The sequence below is a fragment of the Rhododendron vialii genome, chromosome 6a (genome assembly GCF_030253575.1).
Source record: "Rhododendron vialii isolate Sample 1 chromosome 6a, ASM3025357v1".
NCBI lineage: Eukaryota > Viridiplantae > Streptophyta > Magnoliopsida > Ericales > Ericaceae > Rhododendron > Rhododendron vialii.
In genome coordinates, this window is record NC_080562.1 from 7,778,696 (window position 1) to 7,799,818 (window position 21,123).

General features: G+C 43.4%; 2 protein-coding genes across 2 annotated transcripts; one reads left to right on the plus strand and one right to left on the minus strand.

Moving 5' to 3' along the window:
- The first annotated feature begins 2,570 nt into the window (after positions 1-2,570).
- On the plus strand, positions 2,571-5,099 carry LOC131328345 (uncharacterized). Its single transcript, XM_058361295.1, has 3 exons — positions 2,571-2,936; positions 3,117-3,909; positions 4,012-5,099. The coding sequence occupies exons 1-3, from the start codon at positions 2,571-2,573 to the stop codon at positions 5,097-5,099; spliced, it is 2,247 nt and encodes a 748-aa protein (XP_058217278.1).
- Positions 5,100-19,160: 14,061 nt separating this feature from the next.
- Positions 19,161-20,343, minus strand: LOC131328346 (S-protein homolog 5-like). Its single transcript, XM_058361297.1, has 2 exons — positions 20,001-20,343; positions 19,161-19,228 (listed from the first exon to the last, which is right to left on the minus strand). Exons 1-2 carry the CDS (start codon positions 20,341-20,343, stop codon positions 19,161-19,163), a joined length of 411 nt encoding a protein of 136 aa, XP_058217280.1.
- Positions 20,344-21,123: the final 780 nt, after the last annotated feature.

Genomic DNA, 21,123 nt, shown 5'->3' on the forward strand with positions numbered 1-21,123 from the left:
CACTTTGGCATGGAAAAAGGAGGAATTACAATCTCCTTTCACCATCCAAACTTTCTTGTATTTTTGCCTCCAAAACGATTCCTCCTGTTCCCAAGCCTTGCCTAATTCCTTTTCCGGATGTTGTACCTCCCCAATAGCCCCTTGGTGAGGATATATCCTTCAGTTTCTGCTGCAACTCAATAATCTTTCTTCTCGAATTAAAATCCTTGGCCTTACTCCACCTCCTCAACTCATGACGGCAGTTTTTTCACTCGTTGAAAAACCTTATACATCTTAGAGCCTCTAACTTCCCCGAACCAGCAGAGGCTTTCAGGGTCACTAGCCCACCTACAATCAAAACGGAAAGCTATGAGCGGCTTAGATTGAGTTGGGTTAGTGTCCTAAAGTAACGCTGCGTGATCTGAACCCACAGAAAACAGATGCTGTACTTGTGCTCTATCATACCATGCCCTCCATTCTGTTGACACAAACACCCTATCGAGCCTTTCTTTGATAAGCCCATCTCCCATACGTCTGTTGACCCAAGTGAATGGATAGCCTGTGTATCCCAAATCGACAAAACTAACCTTCAAGTCCTTCTTCCATAGTACAGAAAGTACCCTCGCGAAAGGATCAACAACTCTAACGTAGTCCATCCCAATAAATTTTCGAATAATATCAATTCTACAAAACTGGTTTTTCGTTTCGGAAAGAAAAACCAGCTGGGGGGATTGGAGCCTACAAGCTACCTGATACGCACCTAAGATTGCTTGATCGTGGTGCTTAAGTCCGTTAGTTAGAAGTGCTTTTAGCTTTTATTGTCGTTTTTAGCCGATATTGCTCGTAAGGTAGTTTGTTTAGTGTTTCAGGCAAAACGCCCTTAAAAGGCGTATTTTGAGTCCAAAGCAAACCCCCAAGTTAATTCAAGACTCATTGCTCGGTGGAACTTGTGCCAAAGTGACCAAAGAACGAAGGCGAGGAGCATCGGGCAAGCCAACGGTCGTCGGGTGTCAAGTTTTGGAGGCTGGCCTGAAGATCAGAGATAAGCTCCCCGTATCGATACGGATTTTGGACCGTATCGATACGCGTTTGTTACCTTTCTAAGCAGAGAGTCCCGTATCGATACGGACATAATCTGTATCGATACGGGATTGTTACGGGAGATTGGCCTTTTCAGCTTAACGATGTGGTATCGATACTTTGCTTATTCTGTATCGATACGGAGAGCTTCCGACCAGATATTTTGCTACTTTTTAGACTTTCCATTTATGGAATACTTGCTACTTATAGTATGTTTTTAGATATTTGAGGAGAGAGAAACCCATTGTGTATAAATAGGGGTCTCCTCTCTCCCCTTTGTATCTAGTTAATAATTAGCTTTAAGTTTTCCTCCATTAATGTTCTTGAAGCTTTTCATAGTGTAATCTCTTAGAACTCAAGTAAGTAATTCTCGTTTGTTAATTTCTCGTTTATTAAAGTTGTTCCTACGGACTAGATCTTTTATAATATCAAGTTTGTTTTCGTTTTCATCGGTTAAAAGTCATGTCTCGTTTTTATGCTTTCTTTCATGCTTTAGCTATGTGTGAGTAGTTGATAGGCCAAGTCTCGGGGTAATCTTTCCCGAGTACTTAGGTGGTTATTTGGTTCTCAAACCTTCGGGCTTAAAATCTTGGTTTTCGGAATTTCATGAACCTAACCTTTTTGGTCTAAGCGAGGCGTGTTAACTCCTTGGTATGAAGTTTAGTCAAGCGGTCTTGGCAAGCGACATACCGAGGGCTCGTGGCCCCCTACGTGTTAGATACTTTAGCAAAAACAGGTTGATGTAATTCCGGTTAATCACATCTTTTGATAAACGTAGTCATTAAAGCTAAATCTTCCGGGCGTGAGCACGCGGTCGTGGCTCTCGCCTGAGTTATATTGAGAACCGGTAACATCCTTTGTCAAGGGTTAGACGATCCCTAGACTTGCCTCATTTTAGTTTATTAAGCGTTATCCTAGTCTTTTGCCTTGGCAATTTTCATCGTTTCAAAGCAAAATCAAGTTGGCCGTCTTAAACGCCACAATCCACCATATAAAACCAACAATCCGATTAAGCTACATTCGAATTCTCTGTGGGTACGATCCCGGACTTCCGGATATTATGCTACCAACGACCTAGCCCTACGCTTGGGGTTTTCAACCTTATATTTGAAGGTGAGGTTTGAAGGCGAAGCATTTTTGGCGCCGTTGCCGGGGATTTCTTTTATAGCTTATTTGGAGGATCGACAAACCATTGTAAGTACTCCGTTTCTTTTTCATTTGTGTACTTTGAGCTCGGCTTAGCGGATACCTCTAACCGAGCCACCAATTCGACTTGAGGTTTAACGAAGCTAGTCGAGCATCAATTGCCTTTTACCTTATTTTTATTGTTGCTTCTATAGCCGTGGTGGTGGCATAACCCCACGAGACTGTTTGTGAACGAGGCGGCAGCATAGCCCCTCTAGTCTGCTTTATTGGACTGTGCAGGTTGTATGCTCAATATCTATCGTAGCCCTTTATCGAATCGGCTACATCGATCTGCATCTCGCGAGCTATCACCTCCATTAAGCCCAATGGCAGATCAACCAGCAGCTCGCACTTTGCGCGATTATTTAACGCCAGAAAGAGGTCCACACGTCTCCCCCATAGTCATTCCCACTTGCACTGCCGCCAATGCGTTTGCTTTCAAGCCAGAGTACCATCGGGTTATCCCAGAGTTTCGAGGGCGTGAATTGGAGGATCCTTATGCCCACATTCGGGAATTCGAAACTATCGTTAGCACTTTTGTGACCGGGCCGGGTCAGCTAGATCAAGCTCGCCTGAAGCTATTTCCCTTTTCGCTCAAGGACAAGGCTAAGCAGTGGTTCCATTCTTTGAAGGTCCGCTCCTTGCTCACATGGGGGGAAGTGCAAGATGTGTTCACCACCAAGTTCTTCCCGGTCAGCCGAACCAAGCTCCTCATGGATCAAATTCAGAATTTCAAGCAAAAAGATGGGGAGGTTTTCTACAAGTATTGGGAGCGTTACAAGGATTTGCTTGCAGCTGTCCCACACCACAATTTTCCCATGTATCTTGTGATCAACTATTTCTATTTGGGTTGTGATCGGGATTCTAAGCAGCTTTTGGATACTATGGGGAGCGGTGACTTTATGGGAAAGGACCTCGACGCCGCTTGGGAATTCTTAGATGCTTTGGCCGAAAGAGCTCAAACTTGGCAATACATTGATCCGGGTGACCAAGCTATGAGAAATCAAGGACCGGGAGGCTCCGGTAAGTTTTCAGTGAATGAGCATAACGGTCTTGAGACGCGGTTGGATGAGCTATCGTTAAAGTTGGACAGAATGAAGCTAGATTCGGTCCAAGCAAAAGAAGCAAAAGAAGCGACAGAAGTGAAAGAGGTGAAAGAGGTTCGCCAAGTGGAAGAAGTTTGTGTCATTTGCGAGACTACGGGTCATTCGACCGACAACTGTCATACCATCCCCACCCTTCGGCAACACTATAATCAACTCCCAGAAGAAGTATGTGCACTGAATCAACGTTGGGATCCATATTCCAACACTTATAATCCGGGGTTGAGATCTAATCCGGCTTTCCGTTGGAGTAACCAGAATGAGGCCGGCTCGTCAACTTCTCAAGGTCCTCCTCCTTCTCAGAATCAAACATGGCGCCAATCTCAGTTTCAGGGTCAGCCACGTTTTCCTCCGGCACAATCTCAAGGCCCGCCAGGATTCATACCACCGAGCCAATTCCAAGGGCAAAATCAATTTCAGCAGCAACCAGCCCCACCTCCACGACGTTCTCTGGAGGATACTCTGAATGCATTCTGTCAAATGCAAACGACCACTAATGAGCAAACCACCCAAGCGATGAACGACATAAGGAATCAAGTGGGTAAATTAACAACGGCTATCGGTGTTTTGCAACAAGAGAAAGGAAAACTACCTACCCAACCTCAACCAAACCCTCAAGGCCAACACTTTGCACAAGGCTCTTCGGTGACTTTCCCCGAGCAAGCAAAGGCCATAATATCGTTGAGAAGTGGGAAGACGGTTGATAATGCTCAAGTGGAGCCGCCGGTTGCGCAAATCTTGTTACCCTTTCCGGCACTATTGAAGCCCACAGTGCCAAATGGGGAATCTCCCAAACCGGTTCTTAAAGAAGAAGAAAAGGGAAAAGCCAAAGAAGTCGAGGTTCCGCCCGCTTTCACCGTTCCCGCTCCATATCCTAACCGACTTAAGTCGCCTGCCAAGCCAAATTTGAACAGTGATATCTATGAAGTTCTTAAGAAAGTGACGGTTAACCTTCCTTTGCTTGATGCTATTAAACAGATTCCATCATACGCCAAATTTTTGAAGGAGTTGTGCACTCACAAACGGCAACTCCAAGTGCAGAAGAAGGTGTTCTTGACTGAACAAGTGAGCTCACTCTTCCAATCAACCCTTCCGCCCAAGTATAATGATCCGGGCTGTCCCACGATATCCATCACCATCGGGGGTAAGGTTTGTGAAAAGGCTCTTCTTGATTTGGGGGCAAGTGTAAACCTCCTCCCGTTCTCGGTCTATGAACAACTCGGTTTGGGAGAGATGAAGCCAACTCGGGTGACTTTACAACTAGCCGATCGGAGTATTCGAGTTCCCAAAGGGGTGGTCGAAGATGTTCTTGTTCAAGTTGACCAGTTCGTGTACCCAGTCGACTTCGTAGTTCTTGATACATGCTCGGTGCCGGCAGCTCAATCGTCCGTCCCAATCATTCTTGGCCGGCCGTTTTTGGCAACATCCGACGCCGTCATTCATTGCCGGGACGGCCGCCTTAACATGAGTTTTGGCAACATGAAGATGCAAGTCAACATGTTCCATATCAGTAGCCAATTGGGAGATGACGAGGATGTGTGCGGAGTAAGCATGGTCGATTCACTTGTTCAAGACCACATCACTACGTTTATTTGCAAAGATCAGTTGGAACTCGCCCTGACGTCTGCCGAGGCCGATTTTCTTGAAGCCCCTGAGGTTGCGTACTTGTGCTCTTTGCTGGATGAGGAAGAGATGTGTGGTATAACCCCATGGGTCCCTAAATTTGAGGAGCTGCCCTTTATTGATAAGTGAGCCGTTCCGTCTAGCATGGAACCCCCAGTGCTTGAGTTGAAACCACTACCGGATACCCTCAAGTACGCCTATCTTGGCGACGGCCAAACATACCCGGTAGTAATTTCCTCCGCCCTCACCGAACTTCAGGAATCTCAACTCCTCTCTAAGTTGAGGACACATTCAAAGGCTATTGGATGGTCCATAGCCGATATCAAAGGAATAGATGGATCTCTATGCTCCCATCACATTTACATGGAGGAGGATGTTAAGCCCTCTCGCCAGCCTCAACGACGATTAAACCCGATTATGAAGGATGTGGTGCGCGCCGAAGTTCTTAAATTGTTGGATGTTGGCATTATTTACCCGATAGCAGATTCCAAGTGGGTGAGCCCGATACAAGTGGTGCCAAAGAAGTCTGGGGTGACTGTGGTGAAAAACGACAAGGATGAGCTTATTCCAATGCGTGTTCAGACTGGCTGGAGGGTGTGCATTGATTATCGGAAGCTGAACGCCAGTACCCGAAAGGACCATTTTCCCCTTCCCTTCATCGATCAAATTTTGGAGAGAGTGGCCGGGCATAAGTTCTACTGCTTTTTGGACGGGTACTCCGGTTATAATCAGATTGAGGTGGCCTTGGAAGATCAAGAGAAAACTACTTTCACGTGCCCATTCGGGACCTTTGCGTATCGTCGTATGCCGTTCGGGCTTTGCAACGCCCCCGGTACCTTCACGCGGTGTATTATGGGTTTATTCAGTGACATGGTGGAGAAAATTATGGAAGTATTCATGGACGACTTCTCAGTTTTTGGTGACTCCTTTGAGGTTTGTCTTACCAACTTGGGGTTAGTATTGGCCCGGTGCGAGGAAAAGAACCTAGTGCTGAATTGGGAGAAATGTCACTTCATGGTGACCGAAGGCATTGTACTCGGCCATATTGTTTCTTCGAAAGGCATCGAAGTGGATCGGGCAAAAATTGATTTGATTGGGAGTCTTCCGACTCCAAAGTGTTTGAAGGATATCCGCTCTTTCTTGGGGCATGCTGGTTTCTATCGGCGGTTTATCAAAGATTTTAGTGCAATTGCCCGGCCTTTATGTCATTTGCTCGCCAAAGATGTGCCGTTCGAGTGGACGCCGGGTTGCGAGGCCGCCTTTGCCAAGCTAAAGTCTAGTCTCACCTCTCCACCTATAGTGCGATCGCCGGATTGGGAATTGCCCTTCGAGCTCATGTGTGACGCCAGTGATTACGCCGTTGGAGCTGTTTTGGGCCAAAGGAAAGGGAAAGAGCCGTACGTTATCTACTATGCAAGCAAGACGCTCAATGAGGCTCAAATGAACTATTCCACTACGGAGAAGGAGTTGCTTGCCATAGTCTTTGCGCTGGACAAGTTCCGGTCTTATCTAGTGGGGGCTCCGATTACCGTGTACACCGATCATTCGGCTCTCAAGTACCTTTTCACGAAGCAGGATGCCAAGGCGCGTTTGATTCGGTGGATTTTACTCCTACAAGAGTTTGACCTCACTATTAAAGACAAGAAGGGTGTCGAGAATGTGGTGGCCGATCATTTGTCTCGATTAGAATTCGAAGATCATACATCGCACATTCCTATCGGTGACTCCTTTCCCGATGAGCAGCTGTTCTCCATCACTACGGCTCCATGGTACGCGGATATAGTGAACTACTTAGTCACCGGTCTTATGCCTGGACATTGGAATTTGCAGGAGCAGCGTCGGTTTTTGGCCGAGGTGAAACGGTTCTCTTTTGACGACCCGTATTTGTTTAAGTATTGCGCCGACCAACTTGTTCGCCGTTGTGTGCCCGAGTCTGAGCAACATAGTGTTATCCAGTTTTGCCACACGGAGGCTTGTGGCGGCCATTTCTCGTTCAAAAAGACCGCCGCTAAGATTTTACAGTGCGGATTCTATTGGCCACAATTGTACAAGGATACGTTTGCTTTCTGCCGGTCATGTGCGCGCTGTCAACTTCTGGGGTGCGTGACGTGACGTAATGAGATGCCGCTTACCCCCATTTTGATTATTGAAGTGTTTGACTGTTGGGGTATCGACTTCATGGGGCCATTTTCTACATCTTTTGGGTACCTCTACATCTTGTTGGCCGTTGACTATGTCTCCAAATGGGTGGAAGCCATCCCCACTCGTACTAATGACGCCCAAGTGGTCGTTGAATTTCTCCGTGAGTACATTTTGGCGCGCTTTGGTATGCCCAGGGCTATCATTAGTGATCAAGGGTCCCACTTTTGCAACCGATCCATTGCGGCCCTCTTGCGAAAGTATTCCATCATTCACAAAGTCTCAACGGCTTATCACCCGCAAACCAATGGCCAAGCGGAGCTTGCAAATCGAGAGATTAAACATATCTTGGAGAAGACGGTTAATCCTACCCGTAAAGATTGGTCAACTCGCTTGGTCGATGCTTTGTGGGCTTACCGTACTGCGTACAAGACTATCTTGGGAATGTCACCTTATCGGTTAGTTTACGGGAAAGCATGCCACTTGCCAGTCGAGCTTGAGCATAAAGCGTATTGGGCCATTAAGAAACTAAATTTCAATATGGTACAAGCTGGTGCCCGCCGCAAGCTCCAATTGACGGAACTCGAGGAGTTGAGGTACAATGCTTACGATCACTCTAGCACTTACAAATCTAAACTCAAAGCCAAGCATGATAATAAGATTGTGATTAAAAACTTTGCGCCCGGTCAGCAAGTCTTGTTGTATAATTCTCGATTGCACTTGCATCCCGGGAAGTTGCGCTCACGTTGGGCCGGACCTTATGTTGTCAAAAATGTGTCCCCTCACGGGGCAATAGAAGTAGAGAGCATGCGTAGCGGTTCCTCTTTTAAAGTTAACGGTCAGCGGCTTAAGCCTTTCCTTGGTGGCTTTGAAGCTCGCGAGCCCGATGAGGTCTTGGCCGATCCCGTTTACACGGATGGCCCCTCGTTTTAGCTTGTGTTACTCTAATTTGCACGGGGAGCGAAAGCGTAACCGCTGAACTTAATTGTTTGTCGGACCCGGCCCCCGGGTAGGGGGTACCCTCCATTGACTTGGGTATATGTAGCTTCGCACGCCGCTACTAAAAAAAGGATCGTGTGCCCAGCTCCGGTTAGTAAGGGCAATTTTTAATATCAGTGACATAAGGCTTTCGTTAGCTTTTCTGATAGGAGTAATTCACAGTGAACCACTCACGTCTTCCAGATTAGCCCCAACGGGGGCGGTATAGATCTTAGGTTAGGCCTTGATATTCCCGTGCTCCATTACCGCACTTGGCTCTATCTTGTGCCTGCCTGGTTACGATCTTAGGGGACGCTGGACTTCATTGTTTGGCGGAGTCCAGCTGTGACTTGGACGCTCCGAGTTCTGATATTAAATTCTGTATATTTGTACATTTGTAAATACTGCGTTTCTGCTTTCTGCTTATTTCTCATGTTGCGGGATTTTCTCACCAAAAGATTTCACCAACGCATCATTGTATTGGGCTTTAATTAGTCCTTCTTTGTCGTAGTTTGCCGTTAACGATCCATGCTCACCAGATATGTCCCTATCGGGGGCAATTTAGGTCTTTGGGTGCGGCTTGATATTCCCGGGCTTTGGCACTAGGCTCTGTCTTGCTTCACTTTGTTTTGATCATAGGGAACGCTGGGCTTAATTGCTTGGCGAGGTCAAGCGGTGAATTTTACTTCGGGCATGATGTAACAACTTTGATGGTCTAGTATAGCCACCCGCGTTTTGCCTACTTGGTGAGACACGGGACGAAAAGTATGACTCGTAAGATTGCGTGAAAATCGGGTGGTGTCCTTTGTTTTTCTTTGTATATATGTTTGTTGGCGCCCGGATAACACGAGCCGGGCGGTTCTAATGTCATTTGGCTCTTAGTAGGTAGTCCGAGCTTAAGTCTTTTGCAGGGTGTACGTGCTACCACACCAGCCTTGGTGGATTGGATCTAACGTCGGAGTGATTGAGGCATTCAGGAGCCCTAAGCATGGGTGCGATTACGTGTCGCGGTTGTTAGTCCAATAAAGTTTTGGCCATGATCCTGTGTGACTAGCTGTGGTTTCGTTGGAAGAGCCGAAGGAGTCGACCTTGGAAGCCGTTCGGATGACAAACGGAGCCGGTGGCGCAAAAACCTCCAACTTGGTCGAGGTATCTGGGGGTTGACATTCCCCCGTAGGTAAGAGCTTTTGTTCCTTTTTCCCTACTGTTGTTCTCCATGCTATGAGGGCATAGCATATTTCAAGTTGGGGGGAGGGACATAAATCGGATATTTATGTTTTATGCGTTTTGTTTAAATTTTTCGTTTTTGGTAGATCAATCCTTCCGTTATTACAAGTTAGTGGAATGGATCAACTTAGCACGTGGTCAATAGTTCATTAATTGGCAAGAGTTCGTGTAAATATTTTTGTTAAACTTGTTCTGTCCAACTCGTATGCATGCTAAAGGGCGAGAAATTAAATGTTGAGTGTGTTGTGAGCAGGTTTGACCCATATCCCGTTGATGGTTCTCAGTATATTCTTAGTTAGGTTTTAATCTCATGTCATGCCTAAACGTATTCGTTATCTACTTTAAATCGCTTCGGAATCTATGGCATATGTAAGAAATGATACAAGGCCATCTTCGCTTGATTAAAACCACAAGAGAGTCTCATTGTCCTTTAAAAATAAAGCCTAGTCCGCGTCTCACTCTTATCCATAGGAAACCGGATGTTTGGGTGGATGGTTGGAAGTTGGTTTTAAGCTTTGCTGGGGCGGGCTTCAGGATTACAGGCTCCGGGTGTATCTTAAAAGTGGCTCTGGGCGTCGGCATTGGCTATCGGGTGGCAAAGTTGAACTTCTGGAGATAACACACCCGTATCGATACAGCACGTAAGGCGTATCGATACGCGTTTGTTCGTGGGCAATCAGAAAGACCCGTATCGATACGGATTTTGGACCGTATCGATACGCGTGGGTTAAAGTCGAAATCTGCAGTTATCAAGGTCGGCCTCTTCATCTTCCCAAACTCCATTCTCTCTCACTAACCCTCCATAACCGCCCAAGCTCTTCGAAACCCAACCCCAAAAACACCAAAATCAACCCCAAAACTCCATAATCTCTCCCCAAAACTCCAAGCTTTGAAGGAATTCCAAAGGTTTTCAAGGATTTCAAGTCAAATCCTACTCGTATTAAGGTAAATCCTCTCTCTCTCTCTCTATGCGCATAATCTTCCATTGTTCCTCCTCTATATTAACTCCAAACCTTGATTACCCACTATATTGCCATGCATTGCTATTTTGAATCATCCTACCATGTTCTAAACCCCAACTTCCGAAATCACCCATGAACCCCTGTTTCCTAGATTTTTGAAATTTTGATTGGTTTTGGGACTGGAATTGCATGGCGAAGTTACCATTTGTGTACTTAAGTTTAGAAGCAAACTCTGTGTAGTACAACTCAGAAGTGTTGTGGATTCTGTCTGGCCGCCTATTTTTGCTGAAATTTGCACGTTCCTGGCTGCAATCTGGGTTGTTTTCGGTAGTATTTTGTTTCAAGATTTGGGATATTGTTCTGTTTGGTAGGTTTTGCATGCAATGGTGAGAACAAAGACTGTGGTTTCCAAGGGCAAGGCTCCGGCTTCTTCTTCGCAACAAGCGGAGGAGATAGTGCAGGAAATGGAGGAGGAGGAGGAAATGATTGCAAACCCGCAAAAGCGAAGCCGGGCTAAGAGGAGGACGGCGGCTGAAATTCGTGCCGCAACTCAAAAGAAATGGGAAGAAGGGATTCGGAACCGGGGGTTCAAGAATGAGCGACATGTTGACGTCGACAACCTTGGTATCGAGAATCCGTTTGTTCGTCGCATCCGCGACCAAGGTTTGTCTTACTACCTGGCCCCTAACCCTAGTTACAACAAAGAGCTTGTCGTAGAATTTTACAAAAACATGAAAATTCCGCCTGAGGAGGATGAGAAGAAGGATGATGCCAAGGTAACATCAAAAATTGGGAAGATTACTATCGAGGTGACTTCAGGGTTTATTGCACGGGTTTTGAATTACCGCCAACCACCCGCGGATGATGTGAATTATCCCGATGAGGAGTATGTGGCGGATGAGACCGTTGTTCAGGAATTGTACAAAAATCCTAGGGAGGCAAGTCTCCCTCATGTGCCGGGAAGGTTTAAGGAGGTATATCGGCTTGTCAATCAGCTAGTGCATCACAATTTCAATCCGAGGGGTACGGAGAACAAGCCGGATAGCTACGAAGGGGGGATGATTCACGCGTTCATGAATCCGAATGTGGTGTGTGACTGGGCAAAGGTTATATTTCAGGAGATGATTGATTTCAAAGCCAAGGCCCCAACCAACTCTAGATTGCCTTTTTCGTGTTTGGTGACCGTTATGTGTTTGGCTCAGAAGGTTCCCGCTTCCAAGTTTCCGGAGCGTGAAAAGCTCAATCCGGGGGATATTAACAGTTCCATACTCACCCGGAGTATCTCTCAGTCCCGACCTACTGCTGCTGCTGCCCCACGTGGGGAGTACTTGACCACTTTGCCACCAAAGGGTGCAAAGTCGGCTGCTTGGAACAAATTGCTGTTTTGCCAAGGGGTGGCCACTATGGGATGCTTGAAGAAACTGAAAAAGGAGACCCGAGCCAATGCAAGGAGGCAGCGGAAGATTGATCATAAGTTAGACTGGGTTCTGAGCCAAGGAGTGGGGCAAGCCAGTGAGCAATATGTGCCACCGCCCGAGGAGCCTGATGAGGACAACGATGATTTTGCTGGGGATGAGCCAGTGTTTGTGGATGACGAGTAGAGTCGGTGGAGTAGTTGGAAATCCCTCAACTTGGTCGGGGTGCTTGGTGGTTGACAGCCCACCTCTTATCTTTTATTTCGTTGTTTTTAGTTTAGTTTGGTTTAGTTTAACTCTGACTTAATAGTTTAGTAAGTTTTTGTTGAGGCCGGCATGTGGCCTATGACTTGGTAGTTGGAGTTGGAGGCGGCCAAGGGTAGTTGAACCAAGCTAGTATATGGCCGCTATCCTATTTTGCTAACCGTTCTTTGATTTAAAACCAAGGTCAATATATGCTATGAAGCCCTTAGTAGATCTTTAATATGCCTTGATTCCATTTCGATTTATTGCCTGATAGCTAGTATTTTTAGTTTGTGGCATGCTTTCTTTCGGCAATTCAGTTTTCAATCGTTTAGTCGTAAGTTCTGTTTAATGGTGCTCTCCACTTATAAGGCATGGTATTTTTGTTCCCCGTGCCTAATTCGAGCACTTTTCTTGTGGGATATGGTTGCATTGGTTGGAATTGGTTAAGTTATAGCTTCATATCCGTCTTTTGTCTTTTGGCGCTCGTTTTGGATACTTGATTATAACTTGCTCAATAGTTAGTTGATCGCTCAATTGTTGGCTGCGAGTTGTTTTGGAATAATTAAGTTATTTTAACTCTTGCCAATTAGTTGCAGTTTGAGTAGGTGCTAAGTAGCTCTGTCGGAAGGATGGTCAGGCGTTCTTTATTTCCTTTAGTTTCTATTTTTGTTGCTAGGGGCTAGCAACGCTCAAGTTGGGGGGTGTGATACGCACCTAAGATTGCTTGATCGTGGTGCTTAAGTCCGTTAGTTAGAAGTGCTTTTAGCTTTTATTGTCGTTTTTAGCCGATATTGCTCGTAAGGTAGTTTGTTTAGTGTTTCAGGCAAAACGCCCTTAAAAGGCGTATTTTGAGTCCAAAGCAAACCCCCAAGTTAATTCAAGACTCATTGCTCGGTGGAACTTGTGCCAAAGTGACCAAAGAACGAAGGCGAGGAGCATCGGGCAAGCCAACGGTCGTCGGGTGTCAAGTTTTGGAGGCTGGCCTGAAGATCAGAGATAAGCTCCCCGTATCGATACGGATTTTGGACCGTATCGATACGCGTTTGTTACCTTTCTAAGCAGAGAGTCCCGTATCGATACGGACATAATCTGTATCGATACGGGATTGTTACGGGAGATTGGCCTTTTCAGCTTAACGATGTGGTATCGATACTTTGCTTATTCTGTATCGATACGGAGAGCTTCCGACCAGATATTTTGCTACTTTTTAGACTTTCCATTTATGGAATACTTGCTACTTATAGTATGTTTTTAGATATTTGAGGAGAGAGAAACCCATTGTGTATAAATAGGGGTCTCCTCTCTCCCCTTTGTATCTAGTTAATAATTAGCTTTAAGTTTTCCTCCATTAATGTTCTTGAAGCTTTTCATAGTGTAATCTCTTAGAACTCAAGTAAGTAATTCTCGTTTGTTAATTTCTCGTTTATTAAAGTTGTTCCTACGGACTAGATCTTTTATAATATCAAGTTTGTTTTCGTTTTCATCGGTTAAAAGTCATGTCTCGTTTTTATGCTTTCTTTCATGCTTTAGCTATGTGTGAGTAGTTGATAGGCCAAGTCTCGGGGTAATCTTTCCCGAGTACTTAGGTGGTTATTTGGTTCTCAAACCTTCGGGCTTAAAATCTTGGTTTTCGGAATTTCATGAACCTAACCTTTTTGGTCTAAGCGAGGCGTGTTAACTCCTTGGTATGAAGTTTAGTCAAGCGGTCTTGGCAAGCGACATACCGAGGGCTCGTGGCCCCCTACGTGTTAGATACTTTAGCAAAAACAGGTTGATGTAATTCCGGTTAATCACATCTTTTGATAAACGTAGTCATTAAAGCTAAATCTTCCGGGCGTGAGCACGCGGTCGTGGCTCTCGCCTGAGTTATATTGAGAACCGGTAACATCCTTTGTCAAGGGTTAGACGATCCCTAGACTTGCCTCATTTTAGTTTATTAAGCGTTATCCTAGTCTTTTGCCTTGGCAATTTTCATCGTTTCAAAGCAAAATCAAGTTGGCCGTCTTAAACGCCACAATCCACCATATAAAACCAACAATCCGATTAAGCTACATTCGAATTCTCTGTGGGTACGATCCCGGACTTCCGGATATTATGCTACCAACGACCTAGCCCTATGCTTGGGGTTTTCAACCTTATATTTGAAGGCGAGGTTTGAAGGCGAAGCACTACCCCCAATCCCTGACAGTTCCAAGCTAATAGCTTCATTGGGCTGATTGGGGCCAATTCCGGCTGGCTTCCTCCACCATTTGATCTGTGTTTGATTCTCACTTTTTCGCCGCTTAAGTGTGAACTAAAAATTAATGGCGTGTGCGGTATGAGCTCGGGCATGCCAAGACTTGTCGGTGTCCAACATGAAGGACTGAATGCTCTTTTTTATGACTTCGTGACTAAGAGCGATTGTGTGTGACCCAAAGGGTGAAGTCACAAAGAGGTTCGTGGTTTGCCACAATGAAGTCGACTTAGATTTCCCAACCGCGTGAAAAAGAAAGGACAACGTAAAATATAGAACAAACTTTATTAGATCAGAATAATAAAGTTGGAGTACAACAAAAAGATAAAAAATCTAATTTACTTGATGAAGTAAACGGATTGGAACAATTAGAAAAGTAAAGATAAAACAAACTTGCTAGAAGTTTAAGTTTTATAGAAGCGCTGGGCTTTGTGTCCCGACAACACCAATCCTACGACTTAAAAACGGTTAGGCAAATTGCAGGACTTTGGGGTGCTTTGGGATCGAATCAATTTTCTTTGCATTGACTTGTCTACTAATCACCCTCATCTTGAATTTGAAGTTCTCCTTTAATAACTTCTGAGCACAAATGTGATCTTGAATGGTTTTGACTTTTGATACAGGTAAATGGGCCATTTGGACAAATGACTTGGATTCGAGGTGGACCGTGTGGATGGTAGGAATATTACTAAACATTGACAACAGGATTTCCATGCTCAATTAGACTTTGGTTTCACTGTTTTCTTAAATGAGTGGGTAGTAACGAGAATGCTATGTTATGATTTCTCCTGTAATTGCATGTATTAAATGAATTGTGTTGAACATTAATGGCGGTTGGCGACGGTTTGTATAGTTTTCTATATGCCAGACACCATTCTGCAACATAGGGGAAGGCAAAAAATGATGAAACAGGCATGTGAATAGCATTTTCCTCCTGCTTTTGGCTTCAGTTAGTGTGACCTCTACGACACCCCTATCTTTTAAGTACCTCTTTGGTGCAAAGTTATCTATTCGAAGCTTGCTTTTGCTTATTGTGACGTGTTGTCCGAAGCTGTTGCCTTGAATTTGTTTTGATGGTTGCTCTCTGGAGGATCCTCTGCTAATCCCACCTGTGATGCATATGATGGGGCTTGCCTGCCTTTGATGCTTCATTCGGTGGCTTGAAGATGCTACCTATGCTGGAACCAATCAGTTGGGAATGAATATGAAGATGATTCCCTTTACTTTGTATGCTGAAAATCAATCAAATTCGGGATGTTTTGGTCTTTTTTGTTGCTATTGCTACTACAATATGATGTCAGTCCGATCTTCTTCCACTGCTACTACCGGCGGTGTAAAGAATTTAATCTCTTTCTTATAAAGTCCTTGGTCCTTGCCACGCCATGAATGATAGTAAGGCGTTTAGCTAGGTCCATTTTTCGTATAGTTCTTGGCGTGCTATGAATGAAAGCATTCAAATGTACTTATCTAAGAAAACAAAGTAATGTGTTTAGCTTGGGCGCTCAAAAGTCCTATATAACTTGATCCAGGCTCTCTAATACCTTATTGAACCTTTTTGGCTTACAAGGTAGGATGATAAATGTACTGCGCAAGTAAGACCAGGAATCGGAGGAATTTTTGTTACTGTGCCAAACATTAATTCTTTTAACAGGGCACCAAAACTTTTACATCGTGAAAAGACCCCGTTTTTTTACTCAGAAAATATTGTGCAAGCATGCCAAGACTACAAAAGACGTGGAATTCCAAGATTAGATGTGACATCAGAAATTCTATTGATTGCCTTTAACTTCGATAAATAAATTACAAAATGTGATATTCGCGTAGACATTCTGTACGTACGTTTTTTTTTAATGTTGCCCTATTAATTATGCTTCACTCGGTGGACTAATTAACGGTGTTCATAGTACTATTTATTTCGGGACTGTTAGATTTAAAATATATATATTGTCATTAACGGATTGGAGAAGGTTTCATATGCAACTCATCTAGAAAGGGTGAGGGCAAGAAAGATGTTAAAGGGACATTTTTGTTTTTTGAATTGTTTTGATTCTTCTATAGCCGCACAGCGCAAAGAAGATGTGGAAGTATTTGCATGGAAAATTGCATTTTTGGGGCTTAATGGTAGATTCACGTGGGGACATATTGTGGGAGAAATTTGTGGGGTTCCGACGAATTTGGCTCACTTCCTCTGAAATTGCGGTTCGAGTGAGAGTGGTTCCTAGCTTTGATCTAGCCTGCAAAAAGAAGCACAACTAGAAACCACACCGGAGGAGCTCCAGAATGGTCATCCGGTGTATGGATGAGAAGATGTATAAAGCAAGAAGGAAAGTACTAGGGTTTTTTTTCTGTGGAAGAAGAGCGTACCTCCTTTAGGGCTGCTATCAAGGGGTGTACTTATAGGGTTCTCCTTGCTTGCTCTTAAAGTATGCACATGCGACTTGCACGTGTCGGCTGACCTCAGCTGTGACATCACCGATAAGGCCTGATAACCGTTTTTGAGTGAATTGACATTTCTATGTGCACTCATAATTATTTCTTGGCATAATCGCTGAAGGTGACATCATATACATCACTGAGAGGTGAGCTAGAATCCTGCACGTGGGGGGAGAACGTTCCATCGAACGTGGACGAGCCTATAAGCTTGGCATCAGTGAAGCCCCCCGGAAGGAGGGTTGACACTAGGGGTGTTATTCGGTCGGGGTCGGTCGGTTCGGTCCAAAAATGTTGGAGACCGAATCGGTTCGGGGATGAAAATGCCAGGACCGATCCCGACCGTTCTTAAGTTCGGTCCAATTCGGTTCGGGGTGGATTCGGTCCGGTCGGGAAATTCGGGGAATTCGGTCTGACCGAATTGGGCCTAGTTGGGCCAAACATAAAAATTTGAAAATGGGCCAAACATAAAAATTTGAAAGTGGGCCAATTAAAAAAAACTTGATAGTGGGCCAGGAGAGTTTTCGGTCCAATACACTTGTTTTTTTTTTTATCAAACACCGATTCAAAATTTTGACAGTGGGCCACCTGTTGAGGATTTTTTATTTTTTTTAGTGAAAACCTGTTGAGGGTTTGATTCTCTCCATTTCTCTAACATATACAAAGCTCAATTCAAAAAAAAAAAGATATACATCACTACCAAATTTTCACTATCAATTCTCTACCAAATTTTCACCGATCCAATACATATATACACCTGTTGAGGAATTTTTCACTACCAAATTTTTCACTATCAATTCTCTCCATTTCAATTGAAAACCTGCATTCCAGTAAGTGATAGCATCCAAAAAAAAAAGCAAGTGATAGCATAAAAAAAAAGTAGTTCAAGACTAGCAGTTCAAGCCTCCAACAGCTTCGGTCCGTTTGCGGTTAAGATTTATGCAAATTATATAATTATATAAATTATTTATACTCGGTTCGGTTCGGTCCATTTCGGTTCGGTCCGTTTCGGTTCGGTTCGGTTCGGTTCGGTCTTGTTCGGTTCGGTTCGGTCCAATCGGTCTACAATTTCAGAAAACCGAGACCGAACCGAACTAAGTTCGGTTCGGTTCGGTCCACCCCGAACGGAAAAATCCCGCCAGCACCCCGACCGAAAACCGAACCGAATGATCGGTTTTTTCGGTTTTTTTCGGTCCGGTCGGTTTTGTATCAGCCCTAGTTGACACGAAAGGAGACATTCTGTCCGAGCTCTGGCCGTGGCCGAACCTAAGAGTTCGGCTCCGGCAAGGATTAAAAGAGTCGGAGAATGTGATGTGAAATTGTTTTTCACAAAAAATGCAAAACCAAATAAGATTGCGTTGCAGGCGTGCCAGGACTAGATTGCAGTCCAATTTGAATATAAGATATACAAATACAGATTTCCAAGGGATTGATCTCTCTCAGTCCATCTCAACTATAATCTAAAAATTTCTTCCATTAATTGATTAAATACCAATTGCCATATGACAAATCCCAGAAATTTAAAATAAAAAAAATAAAGACGAATTGGAAAAACCATGCGAGAACTCTGAACTGCACTGAATTTACAAGAAATTAAAATAAACAATGGAAAGAATAAAGAAATGAGCTGCCTTCTGTAATGCCTTGCAATGTACTAGCTGAAGGATCTCATCGCGATGATGATTCACCCAAGATTATTCAACGACGGCATTAGCACGGGCTTTTTCATACAAGCGATATATCAACGTAGTTTTTGACATATACGGCTCCCTTTCGAGGGCGGCGATGACATCCTTAATGGAGATGGAAGGATTCACTTTAGAGTGAGGCCTTGGTTCCTTGCAAATTTCCTACTCAACCCTACAGAGAAAACAAGGGATAAAATCAGAACTCGTGCAACAGATAAAATGCCGCCAAGCATATTATAGAGAAATATTACTGCGCTAAAAGCAACATCTGCATAATCCATTGAAACTACGAAAGTATCTAAGATTATTCATTAATGTAGCGGAAAAATTGCACAAAAATCTTCCATTTTCTAGCAGTTGATGTTAGCACTGCATCGCTTATTGGCATATTTTGTTGTACTAAGAAAAGTCCATTATACTCGTAGATGAATGAAAATGACGCCACCAATTGATTTTTCCCACCTTCATTTTTCTGCCCTAGATTTAGGGCTGCAAACGAACCGAGCCGCCCGTGACTCGGCTCGCTAACGGCTCGTTTGAGCTCGGTTCATCAAGCTAATGAACAAGTTCGAGCCAACATTGTCAGCTCGTTTCATAAACGAGTCGAGCTCGAGCCACTTGATGCTCGGCTCGTTGAGCTCGCGAGCTGCTATATGCAACCCATACATGTACCGAACGAGCCATTCGAGCCAAGCCGAGCCGAGCCGAGCTCAAGCTTTTGAATATATGTTCGAGCCGAGTTCGAGCCCACATATTTCAGCTCGATTCGAGCTTGAGCTGAGGAAAACTAAGGCGAGCTGAACTCGAGCAAGGCAAAACTCGGTTCGTTTGCAGCCCTACCTAGATTAGAGAAGCTTTTGTAAATAAGTAACTTAGAATGTAATCAACCCCACAAGTCTGCACCAAGAAGCAAGGTTCACATGCATCGCATTGGAGCCAACTGAAACGTTAACAGAAATAGACACTGACAAATAGATGCACGTATATATGCTCATTGGCACAGCTCAGTGTGATTTTGAAATAAAGGGTGCATGGTGTGCCCTTCGTATTTCAAGCCAAAAAAAATATCATAAATGACCCCAAGATTTCATAACATATTTTGAACTACAAAAATTTGTAAAATAGTGTCACAAAATTCGGAAAAGTAAGTCACAAAATTCGTAAATATGGAGCCATCTTTTTTTTACCTTTAGCAGTCTTTTTTACCACAAAAATTCAAAAAAGTAAGCCCTGACATTTGTAAAAGTAAGCCACAAAATCGGTAAAAGTAAACATAAGAAATTGTAAAAATTCATTTGTATTTGACCACAAAAATCTCATTATAGGAGCCACAAATATTTGTAAAAATAAACTACCACAAACCTCATTTATCGGGCACAAAATTTTGTAAAAAGAGCCAAAAAAATTCGTATAGTGCGTACAGTATACCAAAAACAGTGGTGCGTTTGGATATTTTTCAGAGTATACATCCTCAATATCCATGCTAGATAATTTCAACTAATTAATAACTTGATGTAGTTGCAGTTTACCATAACACAATCGTTTTTCTAATAACAAAAATGCAGATATACATTTTAATTATGCATTCACTTAATTTATTGATAAATCAGACAGATTAGACGAACTGCCATTCAAATAACAAAAATCGATAATCGATCAGTTCCAATTGTTTATTTTTATCCAAACCCTCTTGTGATTATTAATATAGAAACCATTAGGTCTTGCCTCCCATTTGCAATGATCCTTGTCATCTTCATATGCACAATAGTTTACAAATATTCTAAGATCGTAAACAGCAAAACTTCTATCTTTGGAACCCCAGTAGAAATGACAAAAGTAGAGAGTGGTTAGAGCCCGGTTGAAAAACCAGACAAATTCTTGACCTTCATAGAGTGTGTGCATGCCAAAATCAGTATCTTTAGATTGGCAACGGACTCGCAGTGGCGACGGGTTATTCGGAACGCGACTGATAATATGAATGGCTTCATGATAAGTTCTTGCATAGACAAAGTGAAAGGTCAAGGCGACAAAGAGAAGAAAGAGCGGCCGGCTCATTGTATGCCAAAGAATGTCGAGATGCTGCTTTTGCTGATACCTAGGGTTTACTTCCGTACCTCGCTATATATATAGGCTCAATCAATAAACTTCCCTTCTTGTGTAATTGAACAAATCGACTATATTTAGGTCCATAATTAGATGCAATAATATCTAAAGATTCTAAATTTATATACTAAGCAAATATAATTTCCAAAAATAAAATCAAGATCTCTTCTCAATTATCTCTCTTTATTTTCTCTTCTTAACTTCTTGTTGGAAGTTAGTGTGCTCAGTGTGGCTAGGCAATAATATCTATGTACATGGTTTGTAATGTGGTTTTCATTTGACCTCTTTTTTCCCCATTTTCTCCCTTCTCTCTCCCTCGATGTACCCTTTATCGAGTTCTTTATAATAATTTTTTGCCGTTTCAAAAAAATTTCTCTCATATGTGGCATTCTCCTAATAAAATCCATTTTTTCTTTTGTTTTTCCCTGCACTTTGCAAAATACCAAAAGTTAGAAGAAAAAAAGAAGAGCTTTCAACATTCCTTTTTATGCTTAAATATTCTCTCATTAAAACTTTTACATTTAATGTTAAATCATAAATCAAGGACAGATAAAATTTATATATAACATGACCTTAATTACCCATACCTATAAATAACATTAAGCACCATAGGATTTTTTTTCTTGCCTCAATGCATAGCATGGGCACAACGCTTGTTTGGACATAAAGTGGGTGTTCGCAAAAAATTATTTTGATAGATTTTTGGATTCTAACTTCTAAAATTCAGTTTAG

Bases quoted from the DNA above. Each gene is read 5' to 3' on its own strand.
- LOC131328345 (XM_058361295.1), top strand. From the start codon at position 2,571: ATGGCAGATCAACCAGCAGCTCGCACTTTGCGCGATTATTTAACGCCA. The intron at 2,937-3,116 runs GTCAGCCGAACC...GATTCTAAGCAG, and splicing joins TCACCACCAAGTTCTTCCCG to CTTTTGGATACTATGGGGAG. The intron at 3,910-4,011 runs GTGTTTTGCAAC...TCCCCGAGCAAG, and splicing joins TAAATTAACAACGGCTATCG to CAAAGGCCATAATATCGTTG.
- LOC131328346 (XM_058361297.1), bottom strand. From the start codon at position 20,343: ATGAGCCGGCCGCTCTTTCTTCTCTTTGTCGCCTTGACCTTTCACTTT. The intron at 19,229-20,000 runs GTTTCTATATTA...TTAACGTTTCAG, and splicing joins ATGGGAGGCAAGACCTAATG to TTGGCTCCAATGCGATGCAT.